Source organism: Alnus glutinosa, chromosome 9 (assembly GCF_958979055.1).
Source record: "Alnus glutinosa chromosome 9, dhAlnGlut1.1, whole genome shotgun sequence".
Classification (NCBI taxonomy): domain Eukaryota; kingdom Viridiplantae; phylum Streptophyta; class Magnoliopsida; order Fagales; family Betulaceae; genus Alnus; species Alnus glutinosa.
In genome coordinates, this window is record NC_084894.1 from 12140865 (window position 1) to 12162173 (window position 21309).

The following is a 21309-nucleotide window of genomic DNA, read 5'->3' on the forward strand; positions in this document are numbered from 1 at the left end:
TTCTGATACTAATTGCTCTTTGTTCTTACCCCACAGATTCCCTATCTCATTTATTTTTCACTTGTCCAATTGCGCGTGTGGTCTGGTGTCAATCTTTTTGGCCTTTGGATACTGTTGCTTTAAATGTTACTAATATGATAGATTGGCTGCACATTATTCTACATCCAGAATGTGGACTTGGACTTCCACAAATAGAGATACATCGATTCCAAATTTTTGCAGCAGTTGCCTGTGACTTTCTCTGGTTCACTAGAAATAAAGCTTATCATGATGGCCTTCTCTCAGATGCTCTTGTTATTTCAACGACAATAAACAAGCTAGCTTTGGAACATTTCTCAGTATGGACAAAAAAATACACTTCATCTCCTAAAGCTTGGGAACGTCCACTGCCTCCTCATTTCAAGATAAATTATGATACAACAATTAGACCTTTTTCTGCTCAAGTAGCAGTTTGTCGAAATTCAGCAGGAACCATCATTGGTTGTATCTCTCTTATCATTCCACCCTGTTCTACTCTTGCTGGTGAAGCTACTGCCGCTTTTCTGGTTGCACGTTTAGCTATTTTACTAGGATTATCCTCTTTCATCTTAGAAGGAAATTCCCTAATTGTTACTATGGCTCTACAACATCCTGACATCACTACTGATTGATGAATATCATCCACAGTCTGTACCATTCTCTCCATCATTCCCCCAACAACTAGCTGGAAAGCTAGTCATATAAACCAAAGTGCAAACTTCTGTGCTAACCATGTGGCATCTTGGGCCGCACCCAGATCTCACTTTGGTTTCATTTTCATCCTCTCACATTTTTCCACATCTTTTCCTCTATGTAATGGAAAAGATTCTCCCTCAACTTTCTTTGTTTCATATATTAGTTTTCTTTTGGTTTTTTCTATATGTACTTTAAAAAAAAAAAAAAAAAAAACTATTGGAAATCCAATAGTTTTTTTTTTTAGCAAGATGCAGACTTGCAGTACACCTTTGTACTTCATTCTTTTTCTTTTTTTTTTTGTACTAACAAAATGTGATAAGCCATATAAAATCATGCAAGCCCAGGCGATCATATGCAAGCTAGCCCAGCGCTGAACACCCATATCTTCCATTTCAGGCGATCATGTGCCTTTTTCCCAACACATTTCGAACACTTTCAACTTTTCAACCCAAGCTTTGAATTCTTTTTCTTTTTTGTTTATTTTAGTCTCCCTAAGTAACTGCATGTACCCAAAAATTATAATTTATCTAATTAAGAAGCCTACCATTCAATTCGCTTGGGTCTGGACTCTATATAAAGGACCAACTTCTCTTTCACTTGATTCCTCTCCTTTGTCGCTGAACGAACAAACATACAGAATGGCTTCACTACAAAAAAAGCCGTAAATCGCCGCGTGTCTACAGTACATGTTACTGTAGACACGCGGCCAGATGGCAGCGTGTTTCTCTGGACACGCTGGCAGATGTAGCGTACAAACAATTGGCAGCGTGTATAAATTACACGCTGCCAGATGGCAGCGTGTATTTTATACACGTGGCTAACTGAAAAACACTTTTTTGGGATTCCCTTTTTTTTTTTTTAAAAAAAAAAAAAAAAAAAAAAAAAAAACATATAAATTGGAGTATAAAATTGCTATGTACCCTATACCAAATTAGAGTATATAAACTAATTAGTTTTATACAGTACTTGTATTTAAATTTTTTGGAATTTATTTATATTAAAAATTCCTATTATATACCCCAACAATAAATTTGTGCTAAATTTGTGCTACACATACTTATAGTTATGTTTTAGGGTTTACATGCAAGTTGAGTTTCTTGAATATGGTTTATGCGTTAGGACTTAATTTATTGTATGTGTAGTACATACTCTCAGGGTTAGGGTTCGTTGAACATCCATCTGAATGTGTTCGCCTTGTGGTCCCGATCATTATGGCATACCTTACACACGTATAAAATTGCATGCCTCTATCATTTGATCGAGTTCAATGTTCAAAATTTGGTCGAACTATCATTTAATCCTAGAGTTAGGGTTTATCACTATACATATAGTATATATATTTAGGGTTAGGGTTTATGGCTTACATATATATGGTACATACACTTAAGATTTGGGTTAAGATTATGGGTTTTAGGGTTCAATTTTATGGTCAGTGTTTAGTATAGTATATATATATATATATATACATATATACTTAGGGTTAGGATTTAGTTTTAATTTATAGTTTACGGTTTAGTTTTATGGCTTAGGGTTTAGCAAGAATGTACATTACATATACTTAGGGTTGCATGTGTCTGTGTTTGTATTTGTATTTGTATTTCAAAACTATCTTGTCATATTATGTACATACATATATATAATATATGCATGCATGCATGCATGCATGCATGTAAACGGCGTGCCGAAACTATATACCTTTATAGTTACTTGTATACACCCTAACATTGGTGTTTATGGCTATATATATATATATAGTATACTTATATAGCTATACACAGTATAGCTATATATAGTATATATATACACTTAGGGTTAGAGTTTATAGATATATATAATAACGTTGTATATACCCAAATTTGGGCTACAAATATATGCATAATTATACGGCGAGGAACAAAAATAAAAATATGCAACATAACAAAGTACATACACTTAGGGTTAGGGTTTATGACTATATATAGTATATAGACATAGGGTTAGGGGTATGGGCTACGTGCAATATGTTTATAGTATATTTACGTTTTACGTGTTGAGTACTTTAAATATATATGGTATACTTATAAGTAAACCCTAACTCTAATTAGGATTTACGTTAATGGAATAGTAATCTAATAAAACCCTAACCCTATATATATATAGGACCTATATATATATATATATGAAACTTAACACAGACTTAAGGTTTAAGAATTAGGGTTACCGTTTAGGGTTTAGTTTTATGGGTTAGAGTTTACGTAAACCTTAACACTATATATATTACATACACTTAGGGTCGGATTAGGGTTTGTGTTTGTGTTTACAAATACAAAACTATATATATATATATATATATATATATATATATATATATATATATATATATATATATATATATATATATATATATATATATATATATATATATATATATATATATATATATATATATATATATATAATAATTATATATATATTTATATATATATACCATTTTTCGTTTTTCAAAAAAAAAAAAAAAAAAATTAAAAACAGATAGAGACGTGTATAATAATACACGTCTCTAATTGGCCGGGTGGCATTACGCCACGCGGCCAATTTTTGGCCAGGTGACCTGCGCGGGACATTTCCCGCGCGCCACCTGCCTGGTTGATATTTCAATTAAATTTTTTTTTTTTTTTTAAAAAAAAGGGTAGCTTCCTCTCGATCCCCACATTTCTCTCTCTCCCTCAGCTCGATCTCTCTCTCCCTCAGCTCGATCTCTCTCGCTCACTCATCTCTCACTCGCTCACTCAGCTCTCTCTCTCTCTCTCTCTCTCTCCCTCTCCGTCCACCGACCAGGCGACCACCAGGATCCAGTGTATTCTCCGGCCAGCTCCCTCTCCGGCCGTGACTGCACCACCCGTGTTCGGCACCGGCTACGGTGCATGCTCTCTCTCTCTCTATCTCTCTCTCTCTCTCTCTCTCTCTCTCTATCTCTCTCTCTCTTTATCTCTGTCTCTCTCTAGCTCTCTCTCTCTCTCTAACCGAACCAGGAACCCTAACCCTAGGTCCGGACCTATCTCTCTCTACACCTCCCTCTCACTCTCTCTCTCTCTCTGTCTCTCTCTCTAGCTCTCTCTCTCTCTCTCTCTCTCTCTCTCTAACCGAACCAGGAACCCTAACCCTAGGTCCGGACCTATCTCTCTCTACATCTCCCTCTCGCTCTCTCTCTCTCTCTCTCTCTCTCTCTCTCTCTGTCTCTCTCTAGCTTTCTCTCTCTCTAGCTCTCTCTCTCTCTCTCTCTAACCGAACCACAGACTCAACCCTAACCCTAGGTCCGGACCTCTCTCTCTCTACACCCATCTCTCTGACACTATCTCTCTCTCTGAAACCTCTCCCAGTCTCTCTCTCTCTCTCTCTATCTCTCTCTCTCTCTGCTTTGTACGTGATTAGTATTTTTTTTAGTTGTTTTGGGATATTATTTTGTGACTAATATGTTTTAATGCAGGTACATTTTGGCAAAGGAGCATACAAATCACAAAAAAAAAAAAAAAAAATTGTGAGTAATTTTAGCATTAAATTTTTTCCTTTACCTTTTGGCTATAATAAACTTGGTGCATTTAAATTAATTTGTTTAAAATCTGTTTCTAACTTTTTTAATAGTTTCATATAATAATTGTGGATTTAGCAATTAATAATGGTCTATGCAATGCTGTTAATTTTGTTGGGTTTGAATATCTATTGTTGTGTAATTTTATGTGTTTTGATGTGGTTGGTTGTTATGGATGAAAAATATTCTTATAGTTGTGGTTTTTTTTTTTTTTTTTTTGTAATATGTTTTACTGTACTACGAATTTGTGTGTGGATTATTATTTGTCACAATTATTTTATTAACTTAATCATAAAATAAATGATCAAAACCAATAAAATATAAATAAGTATTCGGTACTACAAAAAACAATTTTTGGGTTTTTTAAGAACAAAGAAAAAAAGTTTAATTGTTCATTTCAGGTAATTTTTTTACAAACAAAAAAAAAACCAATTCAAAGTAAACTCGCCATCATTTCACAATAAAATGATCGTATCTAACGATTATTGGATAGATACAGAAAATTAAATTTGGCCACCGTCTACCATTTATAATTATTTTTTTTATTATTCAATTTATAACAAAGGTGTAAACAATAAACCCTAAACCCTAAATCAAAACCAATATAAAAATGCCTATGATCAAATCTCAAAACCAAACCCCTAAGCTTTATACTCTAAAAAACAAGCAAAAACCATAAACCCTAAACCCTAGCCCAAATTACCGTTCACCCTAAAAACCCTAAACCCTACAAAAGAGTGAAATTTTTTTATTACTTTTTTATTGTAGTTAAACCCTAAACCCTAACCTTAAAACCCTAACCCTAAAACCCTAAACCCTAACCTTAAAACCCTAACCCTAAAATACTTAAAACCCTAAAACCCTAATCCTAACCTTAAAACCCTAAAACCTAAACCCTAAACCCTAAATTATAATCTGAAAACCCTAACCCTAAAAACTAAACCCTAAACCCTAACCTTGAAACCCTAACCCTAAAACCCTAAACCCTAACCTTAAAACCCTAACCTTAAAATACTTTCTCCCTAAAAACCTAAATCCTAACCTTAAAACCCTAAAACCTAAACCCTAAACCCTAAATTCTAACCTTAGAACCCTAACCCTAAAAACTAAACCCTAAACCCTAACCTTAAAACCCTAACCCTAAAACCCTAAACCCTAACCTTAAAACCCTAACCCTAAAATACTTAAAACCCTAAAACCCTAATCCTAACCTTAAAACCCTAAAACCTAAACCCTAAACCCTAAATTCTAATCTTAAAACCCTAACCCTAAAAACTAAACCCTAAACCCTAACCTTGAAATCCTAACCCTAAAACCCTAAACCCTAACCTTAAAACCCTAACCCTAAAATACTTTCTCCCTAAAAACCTAAATCCTAACCTTAAAACCCTAAAACCTAAACCCTAAACCCTAAATTCTAACCTTAAAACCCTAACTCTAAAAACTAAACCGTAAAAACTAAACCCTAAAAACCTAAATCCTAACCTTAAAACCCTAAACCTAAATCCTAACCTTAAAACCCTAAAACCTAAACCCTAACCCTAAAAACCCTAAAACCTAAACCCTAAACCCTAAATTCTAACCTTAAAACACTAACCCTAAAAACTAAACCGTAAAAACTAAACCCTAAAACCTAAACCCTAACCCTAAAAACTAAACCTTCAAAACCTAAACCCTAACCCTAAAAACTAAACCTTCAAAACCTAAACCCTAACCCTAAAAACTAAACCCTAACAACCTAAACCCTAAACCCTAAACCCTAAAACCCTAAACCCTAAACCCTAACCCTAAAACCCTAAACCCTAAAAACTAAACCCTAAACCCTAAACCCTAAACCCTAACCTTAAAACCCTAACCCTAAAACCTTAAACCCTAACCTAAAAACTAAACCGTAAAAACTAAACCCTAAAAACCTAAACCCTAACCTTAAAACCCTAAAACCTAAACCCTAACCCTAAAAACCCTAAAACCTAAACCCTAAACCCTAAATTCTAACCTTAAAACCCTAACCCTAAAAACTAAACCGTAAAAACTAAACCGTAAAACCCTAAACCCGAACCTTAAAACCCTAAAACCTAAACCCTATACCCTAAACCCTAACCCTAAAAACCTAAACCCTAACCTTTTTAACCCTAACCCTAAAAACTAAACCTTCAAAACCTAAACCCTAACCCTAAAAACTAAACCTTCAAAACCTAAACCCTAACCCTAAAAACTAAACCCTAACAACCTAAACCCTAAACCCTAACCTTAAAACCCTAACCCTAAAACCCTAAACCCTAACCTTAAAACCCTAACCCTAAAAACTAAACCCTAAAAACTAAACCCTAAGAACCTAAACCCTAACCTTAAAAACTAGAACCCTAACAACCTAAACCCTTAAAACCCAAACCCTAAAAACTAGAACCCTAAAAACCTAAACCCTAACCTTTTTAACCCTAAACCCTAAAAAAAGAAACCTTAAAACTCTAAACCATAAATAAAGAATAAAGAATAGCAAAAAAAAAAAAAAAATTAAAAATGGGAGAGATCTCTACTTTTTTTTAATTACTTTTTTATGGTGAGGTAAACCCAAACCCTAACCCTACAAACTAAACCGTAAATACTTAAAACCCTAAACCCTAAAAAAAAAAAAATCAAAACCCTAAACCCTAAAAAAAGAAAGAAGAATATTAAAAAATATAAAAGAAAAAGGTTCGAGATCTCTTTTTTTTTTTTTATTACTATTTTATTTTAGTTAAACCCTAAACCCTAAAACCCTACACCCTAAAAAACCCTAAACCCTACAAATATTAAAACCTAAACCCTAAACCCTAACCCTAAAAACTAAACCCTTAAAAACCTAAACCCTAACCTTAAAACCTAAAAAGGAAAAACCCTAACCCCTAAAAAAAGTACGAGAAAATGATACTTTGAGTTAACTGTTTAAAACAAACAGTAAACAAACAAGCACTTTATTTCCTGTAATCAAATAACATATTTCGTTTCAGATTGTTAACTCGCGTACAAAGGAATATGGATAAGTCGTGGATGTCAGCACCTAGAGGTACGACACAGTATAACGACGGGTGTAGAGCGTTCGTGGCATTCGCCGTTCGTAACTGTAGGTCTGCTGATGGCAAAATTTACTGCCCATGTAAGTACTGTCGGAATAACCAGCGGCACCCCCCAGATTACGTTCTTGCCCACCTGACAGGGGGGAAGGGAATGTGCACGGGATACGGTTTCTGGTATATGCACGGTGAGACAACCCTAAACCATGCTGGTCCTGTTCGGGGTCACGACCATCCCAGTGTCACAGATACGGCTGCATGTGGCATTGAACATGTAGAAGTCACAGAACAAGGCGGAGACCTGGAACAAGGTGGTGACATGCACGCAATGTTGCGTGACGCCTTCGGCGTGCACGAAGTAGGTGACACTGATAATGTTGGCCAGCCCGGAGAAGTAAATGAAGGAACCTCTGCAAGGGACACATTGAAGTACCTTGAGTTGTTGAAGACTGCCGACAAGCCACTTCACCCCGGTACAAAGCACAGTAAATTGAGTGCTACTGTACATTTCTACAACTTGAAGTGCATTGGAGGTATTAGTAACAAGATTTTTTCTGATATTCTGGAGCTTGTCAGTCAGTTATTGCCTCCTTGCGATGATGCATTGCCGGTTAATACGTACAAGGCGAAGAAATTCCTCAGCTCCATGGGTCTCGGGTATGAGAAGATTCCGACGTGCCGTAACGACTGTATGCTATTCTGGAAAGACAATAAAGATCTAGATACCTGCACCGTATGTGGAGAATCTAAGTGGATGACTGATATACATTTCGATCAGGATGGTGAGGTAATATCGTCGAGGAAAAAACGTCCAGTGAAGGTGTTGAGATGGTTTCCACTCATCCTACGGTTACAGAGGTTATTCATGTCGGAGCACACGGCGCACAATATGAGGTGGCATGCAGAAGGCCGCACTAGGGACGGGGTATGGAACAATATGTAAAAACCCTAATTTTTATTTGTGCGTAATTGTTCTTTCTTAACGTTAAATGAATATCCAATGTTTGTTATATATTTATACTGTATGGCGACAGGCATCTATATCTGGCACGGCCCCCACTCGCGCCCAGTCGTTTGTGAAGACGCACACAAAGAAAGACGGCACTTACCTGAACGAGCGGACACGGGACCTATGCGTATGCTACTGTTATAGGTTATCGATTATTATTAGTTATGCGTGTGATAAAGTATTTATTAATTACCATTGTTTTGTATGTTGACGACGTACAGGAGCGGATGACACAGAGTTTGTCCACTGATCCTGCTGCCTCGGACCCCGTCTCATCAGATACGGTGCGTTGGGCACCTGGCGACGCGTACGAGCAAGCGGTTGGGCGACCCGAGTATGCGGGTAGGGTTCGGCAAGTTGGGCCGAACGTTACTCCTGTTCGCGGGACTTGTTTCTCGTATAGGGGCCGCACACGGGGGGGACCGGCCGAGGGCACGTCTCAGGATTGGGCTGCTCACAAAATTGCGGAGTTGGAGGGCATAGTGCGGGCCGAGAGAGAGCGGGCTGACAGCATGGAGCAGCGCATACGACAGATTGATGATATGGAGCAGCGCATGCGAGATTTTGATGCTATGGAGCAGCGCATGCGACATTTTGAGGCCTTCATGTCCTCTACAGGATTATCGTTCGTATGCCCTGGTGCTCAGCAGTCTTCACCTGCACACGTCGGTAGTACGTCATCTGTTAGTAGTGCGCCTGCAGGTATGGTTCATATTATGTATACACTTAGGTTTATTTTTAATTTGTTCTCATTACTTGTTTAAATTTGCATATAATATTATGTAGGTTAATTATTTTTAGTACTTGCAGGTAATGCGACAACGGTTGGTCCGTTGTCGCCTTCTGGACAATTGCTGAGCCAACAATCCCCTCTCGGGACTCCTTCGCCCGTTACACCATCTCTTGCGGGACAATTGACAGTTGGCGAGCTCACGCCCGGGACTGCACCTCGTGATCCGCAGAGACGTCCTCCAGATTTGTAGATATTTTGTGTATTTTTTTTTTTTTTAGTACCGAATAACTTTATTAAATTAAGAATCTCAAATTTGTTGATATTGTTGTGTAAGTAGTTATATATAGTAATGAATATATTTATTAGTACATGGTATTCGAATTTTTAAAAAAAGTTGTTTTCATTAATTTGTGCAATTTGATTTTGTGATATTTTTGGATAAAATAAATTTGGAGAATTTTAGTAAAATATATATATATATATATATATATATATATATATATATAAAATATACTGCGGCCAACATCTGGCCGCGTGTATTAATGTACACGCGGCAAGATGTTGGCCGCGTGCACATTTATACGCGCTGCCATTTGGCAGCGTGTATAAATGTACACGCGGCCAACATCTTGCCGCGTGTATTATTATACACGCGGCCAGATGGCAGCGTGTACTAATGTACACGCGGCAAGATGTTTGCCGCGTGTACATTTATACGCGCTGCCATTTGGCAGCGTGTACTAATGTACACGCGGCAAGATGTTTGCCGCGTGTACATTTACACACGCTGCCATTTGGCAGCGCGTATTAATGTACACGCGGCAAATTGGCCGCGTGTACATTAATACACGCTGCCAAATGTGCAATTAGCATTGCCCAAGTCCGCCGCGTGTATGTACGCGGCTAATTACACGCGGTAAACTGTTTGCCACGTGTACAGTTACTGTACACGCGGCGAACTGCATGTGGCGATTTACAATTTTTTTTGTAGTGCTTCCATGAGCTCCACTAGCTTTATACTGATATCATGGTGCTACATGTCAGAGACTCTAGAGCCCAAACTAAAGGTAAATATGTAACTTTTTTTTTGTTCACTTTTATTGCAAATTTACGTTTCAGTTAAAGGTATATATATAACAAAATATATTCATCCAATAATCTTCTCTTTCTCTCTCTCTCTCTCTATTCTACTTGGTATATATATATATATATATATATATATATATATATATATATATATATATATATATATATATATATATATATATATATATATATATATATCATTAATCTGCCTTTAGCCAATCGGATGGTTGGGACAAGTTGTGTATCCACCCTTATGTTATTAATTAGAGAATGGGCTTTAATAATACCAGCATTAATCTGCTTGCTTCTCTCATAGGTATATATATACCAAACTAACTGTAACCATCATGTGGCAGCCACTCAACTGAGGAACCTAACCCACTATACTTCCCGTAACATTAAGAATGTGATCTTTTTAGATCTAAAAAGAAAAAGTAAGAAGAAAAGAAGTCATTGTTAATATCATAAATACCTTTTGATATAAACAAAAGGAAGTTGCCCATTGCCTTAATGTCATACCGACTTTTTGATATAAATTACTTTTTGTATTAATGAACTCTATCTACCTATATTATAATTATTAGGAATAATTTCATAAAAGAATATTGAATTATACGCCGTTTTGAGATAAGGGTATTAAACTAGCAAACATCTTATTTTAGGGTACTCCGTTACGATTTGTTATTAAATCCTAATGGAGTACCCAAAATACCCCCTAATTTTTTTAGAAAAAAAAAATGATAGGATCTAGGTGTTGGTCAAAATTTAACAGAATTTGCAAAAATACCAATGCGGGATTTTTGAAATTTTTTTATAAATAAATAAACACTTGGGTATTTTGAAAATTTTTGTAAGATTTAACAGCAAATCCTAACGGAATACCTTTAAGTGACCACGTTTGGAAACTTGGATATCCCAGTTTGAGACGTTTGCTAGTTCAGTACCCTTATCTCAAAACGGCATATAATTCAATACTCTTTTGTGAAGTTATCTCTAATTATTACTTTATTTTTATCGGTACGTGATATCGAAATCACTCATAATGTTAAAATTATATTTTTATTTCATTATTTTTTTTATGTAATAATCGTCAAAAGAATGTAATAATAATGAAATAAAAATGTGACTTTCCTAATTCATGCATAATTTGGCGGACGTGGCAATTTTGAATTGGGAAATGAGTGGCCTATTATCATATTACATATGTCTCCGATAGATAAAGAGATACATATACCCTGGCATAGAGCGGGTTACAGGATAGTGTAATAGATAAAGAGATACGTAATACATTGCATTACATAATAATTAAGTGCATAAACATTAATAAACGAAAGATGGCATTAGTCGACTCAGTTGTGGTTGTTGTCGTTGTTGTTGAGGAACATCTTCCCTGTCAGACCGCAAGCGAGAGCCTCACGAGGAATCTTGTTCACACGATGAACGCCTTCAGCAAAGACGACGCCCATACCCATATGCAAATGAGGCTCAATGTGGCAATGGAACGCCCATGCTCCCGGATTATCTGCCACAAACCTTAAAGCCGTCCATCCGTACGGGAAAATGACGGCCGTATTCCTCAACGGCGGATTCTTCAAGTTTAACTTCTTCTCATCCTTGTCTGAGAATTTGCCTTCTCCATATCCCAGCACCCAAAAATCATGCCCGTGCAAATGCCACGGGTGTATTTCGCTGACGTTATCACTCAATGCATTTGCGTTCTGAAGTATCACGTCCACCGTAGTATTCAACGCTATCATGTAAGCGCCGCTGCCGGAAGTTGTGTTAGGATTTATCGGCGGACTCATCACGTCGTAATTGTCGGCAAAGTTCTCCGGCGGGTTCTTCTGATCGAAAGCATTTTTCAGACCGTATTTCATGGAGCCCAGGTAAGGAGTGGATGGCAATGCTAAGGAGACATTGTTTATAGCCCACTTCGTATATCCGTTCATCTTGTTTTGAGTGTTGAGGAGGTATATCCGACGGTCATATTTTGTAGGAGGCCTAGGGGACCCCATGAGAGCAAGAATTTTGTTGGAGAAGGATTTGCTGTGGGCATAATCATTCCATCGTGGAGTAACCGGAGGTGGAGAAGTTGGGAGCTTTGAGGCCGAGGTTGGTCGGTAATTTAGGAGGGTAAGGCCGGGAGGCGTCGCCGGAAGCCTTCCTCTTACGCCGACCGAAAGCCAATAGTTCTTGGAAGGGTCTTGGTCTGTGGTTAATAGCACCGAGTAGCTTTCGCCGGAGTATATGTCCAAGTCATCAACGGCGAATGGCTGGAGATAATTCCCGTCAGCCTCCACCACCACCATTTTGTGATTCTAAAGAAACCAAACATATAATAAAGATCAGTTACAGGCTTACAGCTGATAAATTCAGATGCCTAAACAATTTTTCTAGCAATATTTCAGACAAAAAAAATAAAATTGTAAGAGTTTATATTAGATATATTTATCTGAATAGGTGATTAAACTGTTTAAAATTTATTTGATTTTATATAAATTCTCAAAAATCAAACAAAGCAGGCCATGCTTTTGGAGAAGAAGGGACTAAAGTTGTAAATCCGATAAAGATGACAAGACAAAGCAAGAAACAGAGGCTGACAGCCTGACAGCCTGACAGCCTGACAGGTTGCAGCCATTGACATGAAAATAAAACAAAGCAGGCCACGCTTTTGGAGAGGATGGGACTAAAGTCGTAAAGCAGTCGTGCATCATCAATCGATTCCCTCGTCGGTACAGATTCAGAGTCGTACGATACTGAAAGGATTCATAGATCGAATTTTCGAATAATATTTCCTATTATTATCTGTCCGAACAATTAACAATTTTGACAATTAACACAAGAGATTTATTAAAATTGACAAATATTCTACTTCTCAAATTTTTGGTTTTAAAATTGGTTTTCAAGTAATGTATTATTATTTAAAAATCAATTTTTAGGAAAAAAGATTGATAAATATAATACTTCTCAATAAAAATTAAGTGTTCGAATAAGTGATTGAGAAATTCAAAATTTATTTAAAGAAATGAGTTTCATATAAAAAATTTCTTCCATTGTCTGTCTAAATCAGCAATTAGGTCAAACAAATTATTAATGTAAATCTATATTTCCAATTTTACATGTATGAGTATGATGTATTATAAAATATGGTCAATTTTTCCCACCAACCCCACTGTCACCCCACCTCACAAATAACATAAAATAAAATATAGCCATGCACACAGACAAAAGAAAAAAAATAAAGCAAGTATCAAGTTATCACCTGCCAAGTACTAAAAAAAGGTTATACTTTATTTTTTTTTTATTTTTTTTTAAAAATATTCATATTCCCTCTTGATTGTCGATGTGTTCTTAAACTGAAATTAATTGTGTCAATGTTCATTCTTAAATTATCAAAAAAATATTAGTGTCCCCTAAAGTCAATAAAAAGACAAAATTAACTCTAAAAAAGTTTCAATAAGACAAATATATTCTTATAAATTCGAAAAGAAAAAAAAAACTAAAACTAAAAAAAAAAAAATTAAATTTAAAAAATGATTTTTTTTTAAAGATTGAATAAAAAACAATTTTTTTTAAAAAAATAATAATAAAAGGAGAAAAATGAGAATTCAAGGTGTGGCCCAAACTGAAATTATTTAAAACAAAATCTAAAAAATAATTTTTTGTTTTTATTTATTTATTTATTTATTTTTGTTTTTTAAAATTTTTAATAATTTTATGAATGATTTTTTGTCATTGTGGGGTACATTGACATTATTTAGTAATTCAAGAATGTACTTTGACACTATTGATAGTTTGAAAGTACATTACCAATTAGATGATAATTTAAAGAGTCTGTGTACTTTTTATTATTATTATTATTATTTTATTTTCTGAAGTTGGGGTGGGATGGGCAGAAGCTCTATGATTAAAAGCTGTCATTTTTATAAGAAAAAGAAAAAGAAAAAAAAAAAAAATTTGGGAATGCAAAATGTGTATGTATACGCAATAAACAGGCAAGCATGACATCGGCAGGCCAACATGTCTCGTGTAGTCTGCAGCCAATGTCGTGGTGCCACCAGCCATTATTAGTACCCCGATCCCACTTGTAAGGGAATCATCTTTTGTTTAACTTTTCCCCACTACTCTTTCATTATATGTTTATAGAACATCTTGAGTAAAGAAAAGTGAAAAAGAACCTTTAATTTTATTATTCCTTTTATATGTTTGAATGTGACAATGAGATGATCAAAATGATCTGCAAAGCAAGAAACAATTGGCCAAAGCGAATCAATAGCATTCATATTGATCGAGCTACTCAAATTAATCCTATAAAATAATAATAATAATAATAAAAAAAAATAGATTATTCAATGAAATAATGAGAAAGAGTAGGTTATGTATTTGAGTGTTTGATTTTTGAAATTATAATTTAATTTATATTTGATAGGTGAATTTTGAGATTTAACTTCGTAAAATAAAATTAAAAAAAGTTGAATAAAATATAATTTATTTTAAAAAAATTGGATAAAATATAATTTATTTTTTTTTTAAAAAAAAAAAATCAAACACTACTGCAAGTAAAAAATATTTTCTATTTGCATCTCCACATACCATTAATAACTAAAATAGAAAAAAATGGTAAATATATTACTTACCCCAATGGCCAAGTTGAGGGAAGCTAGGGCAGTGGTACTGGCAACTCTGAGCCTGTAGGTCTGATTCGGGAGCACGTGCAGGATCTTGGGTGCGCATTGTTCGTTTCCTCTCAATTTGCACTGGGTGGCGGAGGAGTTGCTAAACTGCGCTGCCAGGGAACAGTTGTACTGCCCTCTTCCGTTCATCAGCAAGCTCTGCCGTCCAAGCATCCAATGTATAAACAATTGTTTTTTCTCTCTCTAAATTTATTTACTTTTTTTTAAAAAAAAAAAATTAATTTTGGGTAAAGCAGATGTTGATCGACCACCTGCTACGTAGTTTTAGTATTATTTATTTATTTTATTTTTTTGTGAGTTAGTATTATTTATTTAATCATCTCTTTTTGTGGGTTTTGAAACTTTTGCTTTCATTTCCGATTTGGCCACCTTAAAAGCATCTCTTTTTCTTTTTTCTTTTTAATCAGAATATATATATAAAAAAAAAAAAAAAAATTCATTTTAGCAGATGAACTATACAGTATACCTGGGGTTCACCAATCCAACGAAATGGGTTGGAGGAGAGGCCAACTTCTTGCTCATGAACACTATTGTGCCACCAGTCGCTCAGCAAGAGGTTGAATTCGCCGTCATAATGAAATGGCTCTTTTTCTCCTTCTGCGACATCCACTATAAGAGACCCATACAACCCTGCTGATCTCTGCATGCCCAAGTGCCCGTGGTAAAAGTATGTTCCTGCCTGCATGCACCATCACACGTGAGAGACACGTGAGAGTGAGAGAGAGAGAGTGAGAGAGAGAGAGAGAGAGATTTTACCCTATCAACTTTGAACCTGTAATGGAAGGTGTCTCCAGGGTTGATAGCACACTGTGAAATGGAAGCGGTTCCATCTGCCCAAGGTGTTCCAAACTGAAAACATGAAGCATATATATATATATAAATCAGCGAAGAAGAAGAAGAAGAAGAGAGAGAGAGGGAGAGAGAGAGAAATTACTAAACCTGTCTGATTCCATGCCAGTGAATGACAACTCCCTCAGTGGAGAGTTTGTTAGTGAGTTCAACAACAATGGTGTCTCCGGCTTTTGCTCTGATGGTCGGGCCGGGAAACTGGCCGTTGATCCCCATCACGACATTCTCAATGCAATCCGGAGACCAGAACAAATACTCTACTTCCCATTTGAAGTGCCTGCTCTTAGCACCAAAAGATAGTCGACCAAAACATAACAAAATGGACCAAATAATGAGCGCCCGAAGACCCCCAGGAATTGGGTGAAGCATGAAACCATTACTTGTACCCATTTTCTCTGCTAAAGAGAGCTTAGAAAGATGAAAGTAGTGAAGAGAGTTCAAGAGTAGAGTAGCAAATGCTATGGCTAGTGGAAGGTTGTATGGGTCCTGGAACTCTTGAAACGTTGGAAAGGTTTGTATGATGGAACTATTCCAGTACTGGTTCCATATATATAATTGTAAAATGCACTTCCTTCCATCAGCTACTAGAAGCAGAACAAAAAAAAAAAATCTTGGTTAGAGGATCAGATTCTATTATTCAAAAAAAAAAAAAAAGAAAAAAAAAAGAAAAAGAAAAAGATTCTCTTACAACATTTACATCCGGCTAAGAAAATTTTAATTCATTTTCTTTTTTCTTTAAAAAAAAAAATTAGCTTTTTACTTTTTCAAAACACATATATATCTCATCCCAGTTCACAGTGAACACATAAAACCTTGGATTAGCATCGGAGTCTCATTAGGAGAACTTGTAAATCTATGAGCAATTGAGGTCCTTAATTATCAGGCTCCTATACGTCCGTCCAAATAAAGCATAGATGTAACGCTATAGTGAAATTAATTAACTTGTAATCAACTTCACAGTTCGCCTCTCAGTCTCATTTTACAATAAATAAGACTCAGGTCTACTTCTCAAAAGGAGAATATTACGCAGTAAAATATAAGATATTTCTATCAACATTAATCATTACAATATGAGCATCTATTAAGAATCGTCACATTAATTGAAATTACTATACACATCAATGTTACAAAAGATCAAAACTAGTATTAATACACAATCCAACCATAAATGCTAAGCCTACAATATCACCCAAAAGTACTAATTACCACGAGAGACCTTCAAAATCCCGCAAGCAGTCCGCAAACATTAACCAGTTCAATATCACTACGCCAAACGGCATCATTAGTCTTGAGGTTCATCTCAAATCTGACATCTAGAAGTAGTCAAACTATAAAACAACACATGTTTCATAGGTGAAAAAAGATATAAGCGTAAGTTCGCATAAGTCCTCTTGAGGCTCCAGAACCTCAAAATCTGTGAAAAGACCTTATATTAGTCATAACACTGAGCTAAATCAAGCTTTAAGGCCTAAAATACTGAAAATAGGCTCATTGCCTGACTGTCGAATATTCGGTCACGACATCGAACATTCGTCCAAGAGAGGGTCGAACGTTCGGTGTTCGACAGTAACCCATTCCGGACCAAAGTCTTTTCCAGATCTCGTTCCGATGTGACCTAAGGTCTCTACATGATCTCTAACACAGTACTAAACCACAATAACACACCAATGCAGAACATGGTATGTTCAAAACCATTAAGCCACTAATCCAACATTAACATCCTATTAAAACACAACAAAATAGTAGATAAGAAATAAGATAACAAAAGTAATAAAAACAAGCTAGGCTAAGAAAATTATCCTATTTGAAAAATAAGAACCAAGAGAGCTTCTTCTAACTCTTACAAGGGTTTGAAAGCTAGAGGAAATCGAAAATCGGGCTTAAGGGTGGTAAGGGTCTTATTATAGACGTGAAAAGTTAAGGATAAGATGAAACCATATGATTTTTCGAGTATTGCAGGCATCGAACGTTCGGGTTGTAACATCGAACTTTGGGTGTACGATCAGATCAATGGTCTTAGGTTATTAAGCAAACATTCAGGTGATCGTTTGTCGTCCCACTCGATCGTTCGAGTCCCAACTTGTATGGTCGTTGTCAAGCATTCGAGGTCTTACTCGAATGTTTGACAAGTAAATAAATTCTTACAAGTCCAAATCTCACATTTACAAACTGAGAACAAGTCCTAGCATTCTTAAATTATAATTAGAGTTGAAAAATAATATGGACTTCTAAAAATAAAGTGTGTGCATAGGTGTCAACAAAAATTAAAGCACAGCGGAAAGTAAATGACATAGATTTTTGTTGACGAAGTGGAAACTCAATTAAAAGAAAAACCACTCCGGGGCAGCCAAACCCAGGAATTCCACTATTCAGAAGACAAAGCTAGATACAAGACAGTAACACTCACATGTACCGATGCAGTGGTCGTATCTTGATCTCTAACGTGTAACCCAACACGAACGCTTCCCAACCAGGTTCACCTACCTGAAGGGGTCTTCAATGGAACTCTTTACCTTAGAGCCGACCTCTAAGATAAACTTCGGTTTACAGCACAGCACACTTGAAAAACGGCTTCAGAGGAAATATCACGTCTCTGAACTCTAATAGAATTCACACCGAATTCTTGCAGCTCTAAGTGCCCCTATTTATAGGCTGGGGGTCAGAATGGGCGTCAGGCAAAATATGCCTGGGAGCCGTCCGGACGGTGAACCATGGCCGTCCGAATGGACAACTGTGCGAAAGGATTTTTTGAAATTTTAGCGGAGAAATCTTTCCTGTATAAGAACATCGTTCGGACGTGATGGCTCGATTGTCCGGATAGATGCACGTCCGCTGCAAGTAATTTCCATAACAGGCTTAACGCGTCCGGACCATGGGGCAGGAGCGTCCGGACGGCTAAACTTCAACACGCAATTTCTATATCTGATGCGCGTTCGTCCGGACCATGAGGGGGAGACGTCCGGACGGTTGAAGTCGAATCTGCAGTTACCATATACGATGCACCAGCGTCCGGACCACAGCTGTCAGATGTTCGGATTTGAACTGCGATTCTTGCCTTACGGAGATACGCGTCCGGACGGGATACCACATCGTCCGGACGGTTGATTGATCTCCCTTTCTTGAACTTGGAAAGAATCAGTGAATCGTTTCGAGGACTGATAGGCGTCCGGACGTGCTGCTGAAACGTCCAGACGGAGCAAGCTGGCACAAAAGCTTCTCGATATGATGTAGGTGTCTAGACAGAAGAAACACGTCGTCCAGACAGATGATGCTTGTCTGTCTGATGTCCGAATGGAATGACACGTCGTCCGGACGGATGGAACAGTAGACAGATGGGCGTTCGGACGGCTGACAGGGAACTTGAAATTCTTCTAACTTGCAGGCAGAATCTTCTGACTTATAGGCAGAATCTTCTGACATCACTCTGAAAGTGGAATCCCTATTAACCGCATCATTACACATAAGTGATTTTGTCCAAACACAGAATAAGGCCAAAATACTAACAAAAGTGTGCTTAACTCTAATTAATGTTTGGGGTATTATAGCAGACAAGGATGGACTCCTCTTCAAGAGCCTCAATCTGTGATGTTGTAACTCCCTTTCCATCCAAAACAATCAAAGAAAACAAACACAACAGCGTAATTAATTAAAGTTACTAATCGAATTAATCAAATTTATTATTGTAATAATGTGGGACTTACTTGATGAGAGAGGGTCGGATGAGGCTCTAAAGGTAGTTGTAGCTGGAGAACTTGAAGCAGGGGACGAGCTCTTCAGTGACGGCCACCGTTGGTGAAGCTTTTCGATGACGGCCACCTCTGGTGAAGTGGCAGTGTTTAAGGAGGCGACAAAGAGGCCTGTGCGTGCAAGGTAAGTAGAGGTCTTGAGGCAGTTGTGGCCCCCGTCGATGACCAACGTGTCCCATTTCTTGTCCTTCAACGCACGCATATCACTGTTGCTGAAGCTCCTTTGCCACATCCTTCAACGTATTCCTTTCTCTACGCATTAGTAGTGCCTCTAATTCCAATTTTCAATTCATAGATAATACATAAACCTACATTTTTGTCATGTGCATCATCGCCTGCAAGCTCTTGAAAGGAGAGAACGAAATGAAAATAGGAGAGACTATAGATCGAAATTGACATGTAATACCCCGATCTAAATTATGATTAAGAAATGTTTAATTAGGGCCTAGGGATTAATAAGAAACATGGTTTGGCATGAAAATTGAGAAAAATGGTTTCGAAATGACATTAGGGAAATTCTAGGGTTTGAGTGGTGATCACTATCAGGGAGTGATTGATCAACATGTGCACCGTAGAGTGATCGATCACTGTCACTCTTCTTAGGGTGATTGATCAATGTCACTTCTCCTAGGGTGATAGATCACTATTAGACATTTTGCGATTTAAATATGTCCAAGACTTCTAGAAGCGTTGTTTAGCCTATTTAAGTCCCATTATGCCAACCTTAGCGACCATTTGGTCAGCTAGGGCACTAGGAACGTATACTCAGAAGGGAGAGAGAGGGAGAAGAAGTGAGAAATGAGGAGCTTTTCTTGAGGGTTTTGGGAGATCAAATCCCCCCACAAGCTGGTGAGAATCGTTGTCCTAACTTGTATTTTCGTGTTATTTACTATCTTCCTCGTAGTGGTGTTGTGTGTGTGTGTTGAGTTCATTTTGCATATTCTAAGCATGAGATCTAGAGAAATGTTTAATTTGTTTAAGAAAAAATCTACCTTTAATGTGGTTGTTGTTTTAATCTGACCAAAAAGTTTTAAATATGAGTTTTAGGCTTTGTAAGGTGTGGATATGGACTGTCCACTGAAGATTTTGGGGAGTTGTTAATGGTGAGTTTGTAAAGTTGGTGCAAAATAATAAAGATTTCTAATTTACAATGTGTGTGTGAATAATGTGTAACAAAATATCAAAGTGCGAAATTTAAATGAGACAAATATTTTGTAAACGAAGAGGAAACTTGATGAGTGTCAAATATTGTATATGTGGACCCCTTAATTTGTATTTACTAAACCTTTAGCTTTGTTATTTTCTAATATTTTTTGTTAGTTTTGGTATTTTAGTATTTTGCAGGTCATTGAGAGAAAACAATAGCTTTAAGGTGAAAGAAAGCACACTTTGAGAAGACCTAGATGATGTGGTTATGTTCAACCAAATCAAGGAGAGGACTAAATCGGAATTTCTCTAATTGGAGTCAAAATCGGATTGGATTAAATTTCAGATTCTGTATATTTCATAGTATTTTGGCCATAACTTTCAGCTCGAGTATCAGATTAAGTTGAATTAAGCATAGTTGGAAAGATAACTAAAAGTACTACAAATCATTGTGAAATATAATATTTCTAATTTGGACATTTTCTATGCCAAAAGTGTCTTGCAATAAAAGATCACAAATCTGGACGAATTTGGAATCCTTTTCCTTCTTCGATTGAGTTTTCAGTCTCTTACTCAAACTAGAAGACTAGCCTCTGATTTTTCTAGAAATTATAGGGCTTCTAGAGTTTGTTTTCTCCCTATAAATAGACCTTTAAGCCTTCAGAAAAAGTGTGTGAAGCTAGAGAGCAAATTTTTGTGTAGTTCACGCAT

General features: G+C 36.6%; 2 protein-coding genes across 2 annotated transcripts in view; one reads left to right on the forward strand and one right to left on the reverse strand.

The window, feature by feature from the left end:
• The window catches only part of LOC133876772 (uncharacterized), a 30988-nt gene extending 19559 nt beyond the window's left edge, over window positions 1–11429 (forward strand). The window contains exons 2-5 of the mRNA XM_062315018.1: window positions 8370–8471; window positions 8566–9046; window positions 9155–9295; window positions 11380–11429. Of these exons, the coding sequence (XP_062171002.1) occupies window positions 8370–8471; window positions 8566–9046; window positions 9155–9295; window positions 11380–11429 (774 nt within the window). The remainder of the gene's footprint in view (window positions 1–8369; window positions 8472–8565; window positions 9047–9154; window positions 9296–11379) is intronic.
• LOC133878260 (L-ascorbate oxidase-like) lies at window positions 11334–16235 on the reverse strand. Its single transcript, XM_062316792.1, has 5 exons — window positions 15797–16235; window positions 15614–15706; window positions 15324–15536; window positions 14801–14995; window positions 11334–12481 (listed from the first exon to the last, which is right to left on the reverse strand). The coding sequence occupies exons 1-5, from the start codon at window positions 16094–16096 to the stop codon at window positions 11513–11515; spliced, it is 1770 nt and encodes a 589-aa protein (XP_062172776.1). The 5' UTR covers window positions 16097–16235; the 3' UTR covers window positions 11334–11512.
• Between the last annotated feature and the right edge of the window lie 5074 nt (window positions 16236–21309).

Bases quoted from the DNA above. Each gene is read 5' to 3' on its own strand.
- LOC133878260 (XM_062316792.1), bottom strand. From the start codon at position 16,096: ATGGGTACAAGTAATGGTTTCATGCTTCACCCAATTCCTGGGGGTCTT. The intron at 15,537-15,613 runs GTAAAATCTCTC...TGGTGCATGCAG, and splicing joins ACAGGTTCAAAGTTGATAGG to GCAGGAACATACTTTTACCA. The intron at 14,996-15,323 runs GTATACTGTATA...CTTGGACGGCAG, and splicing joins GTTGGATTGGTGAACCCCAG to AGCTTGCTGATGAACGGAAG.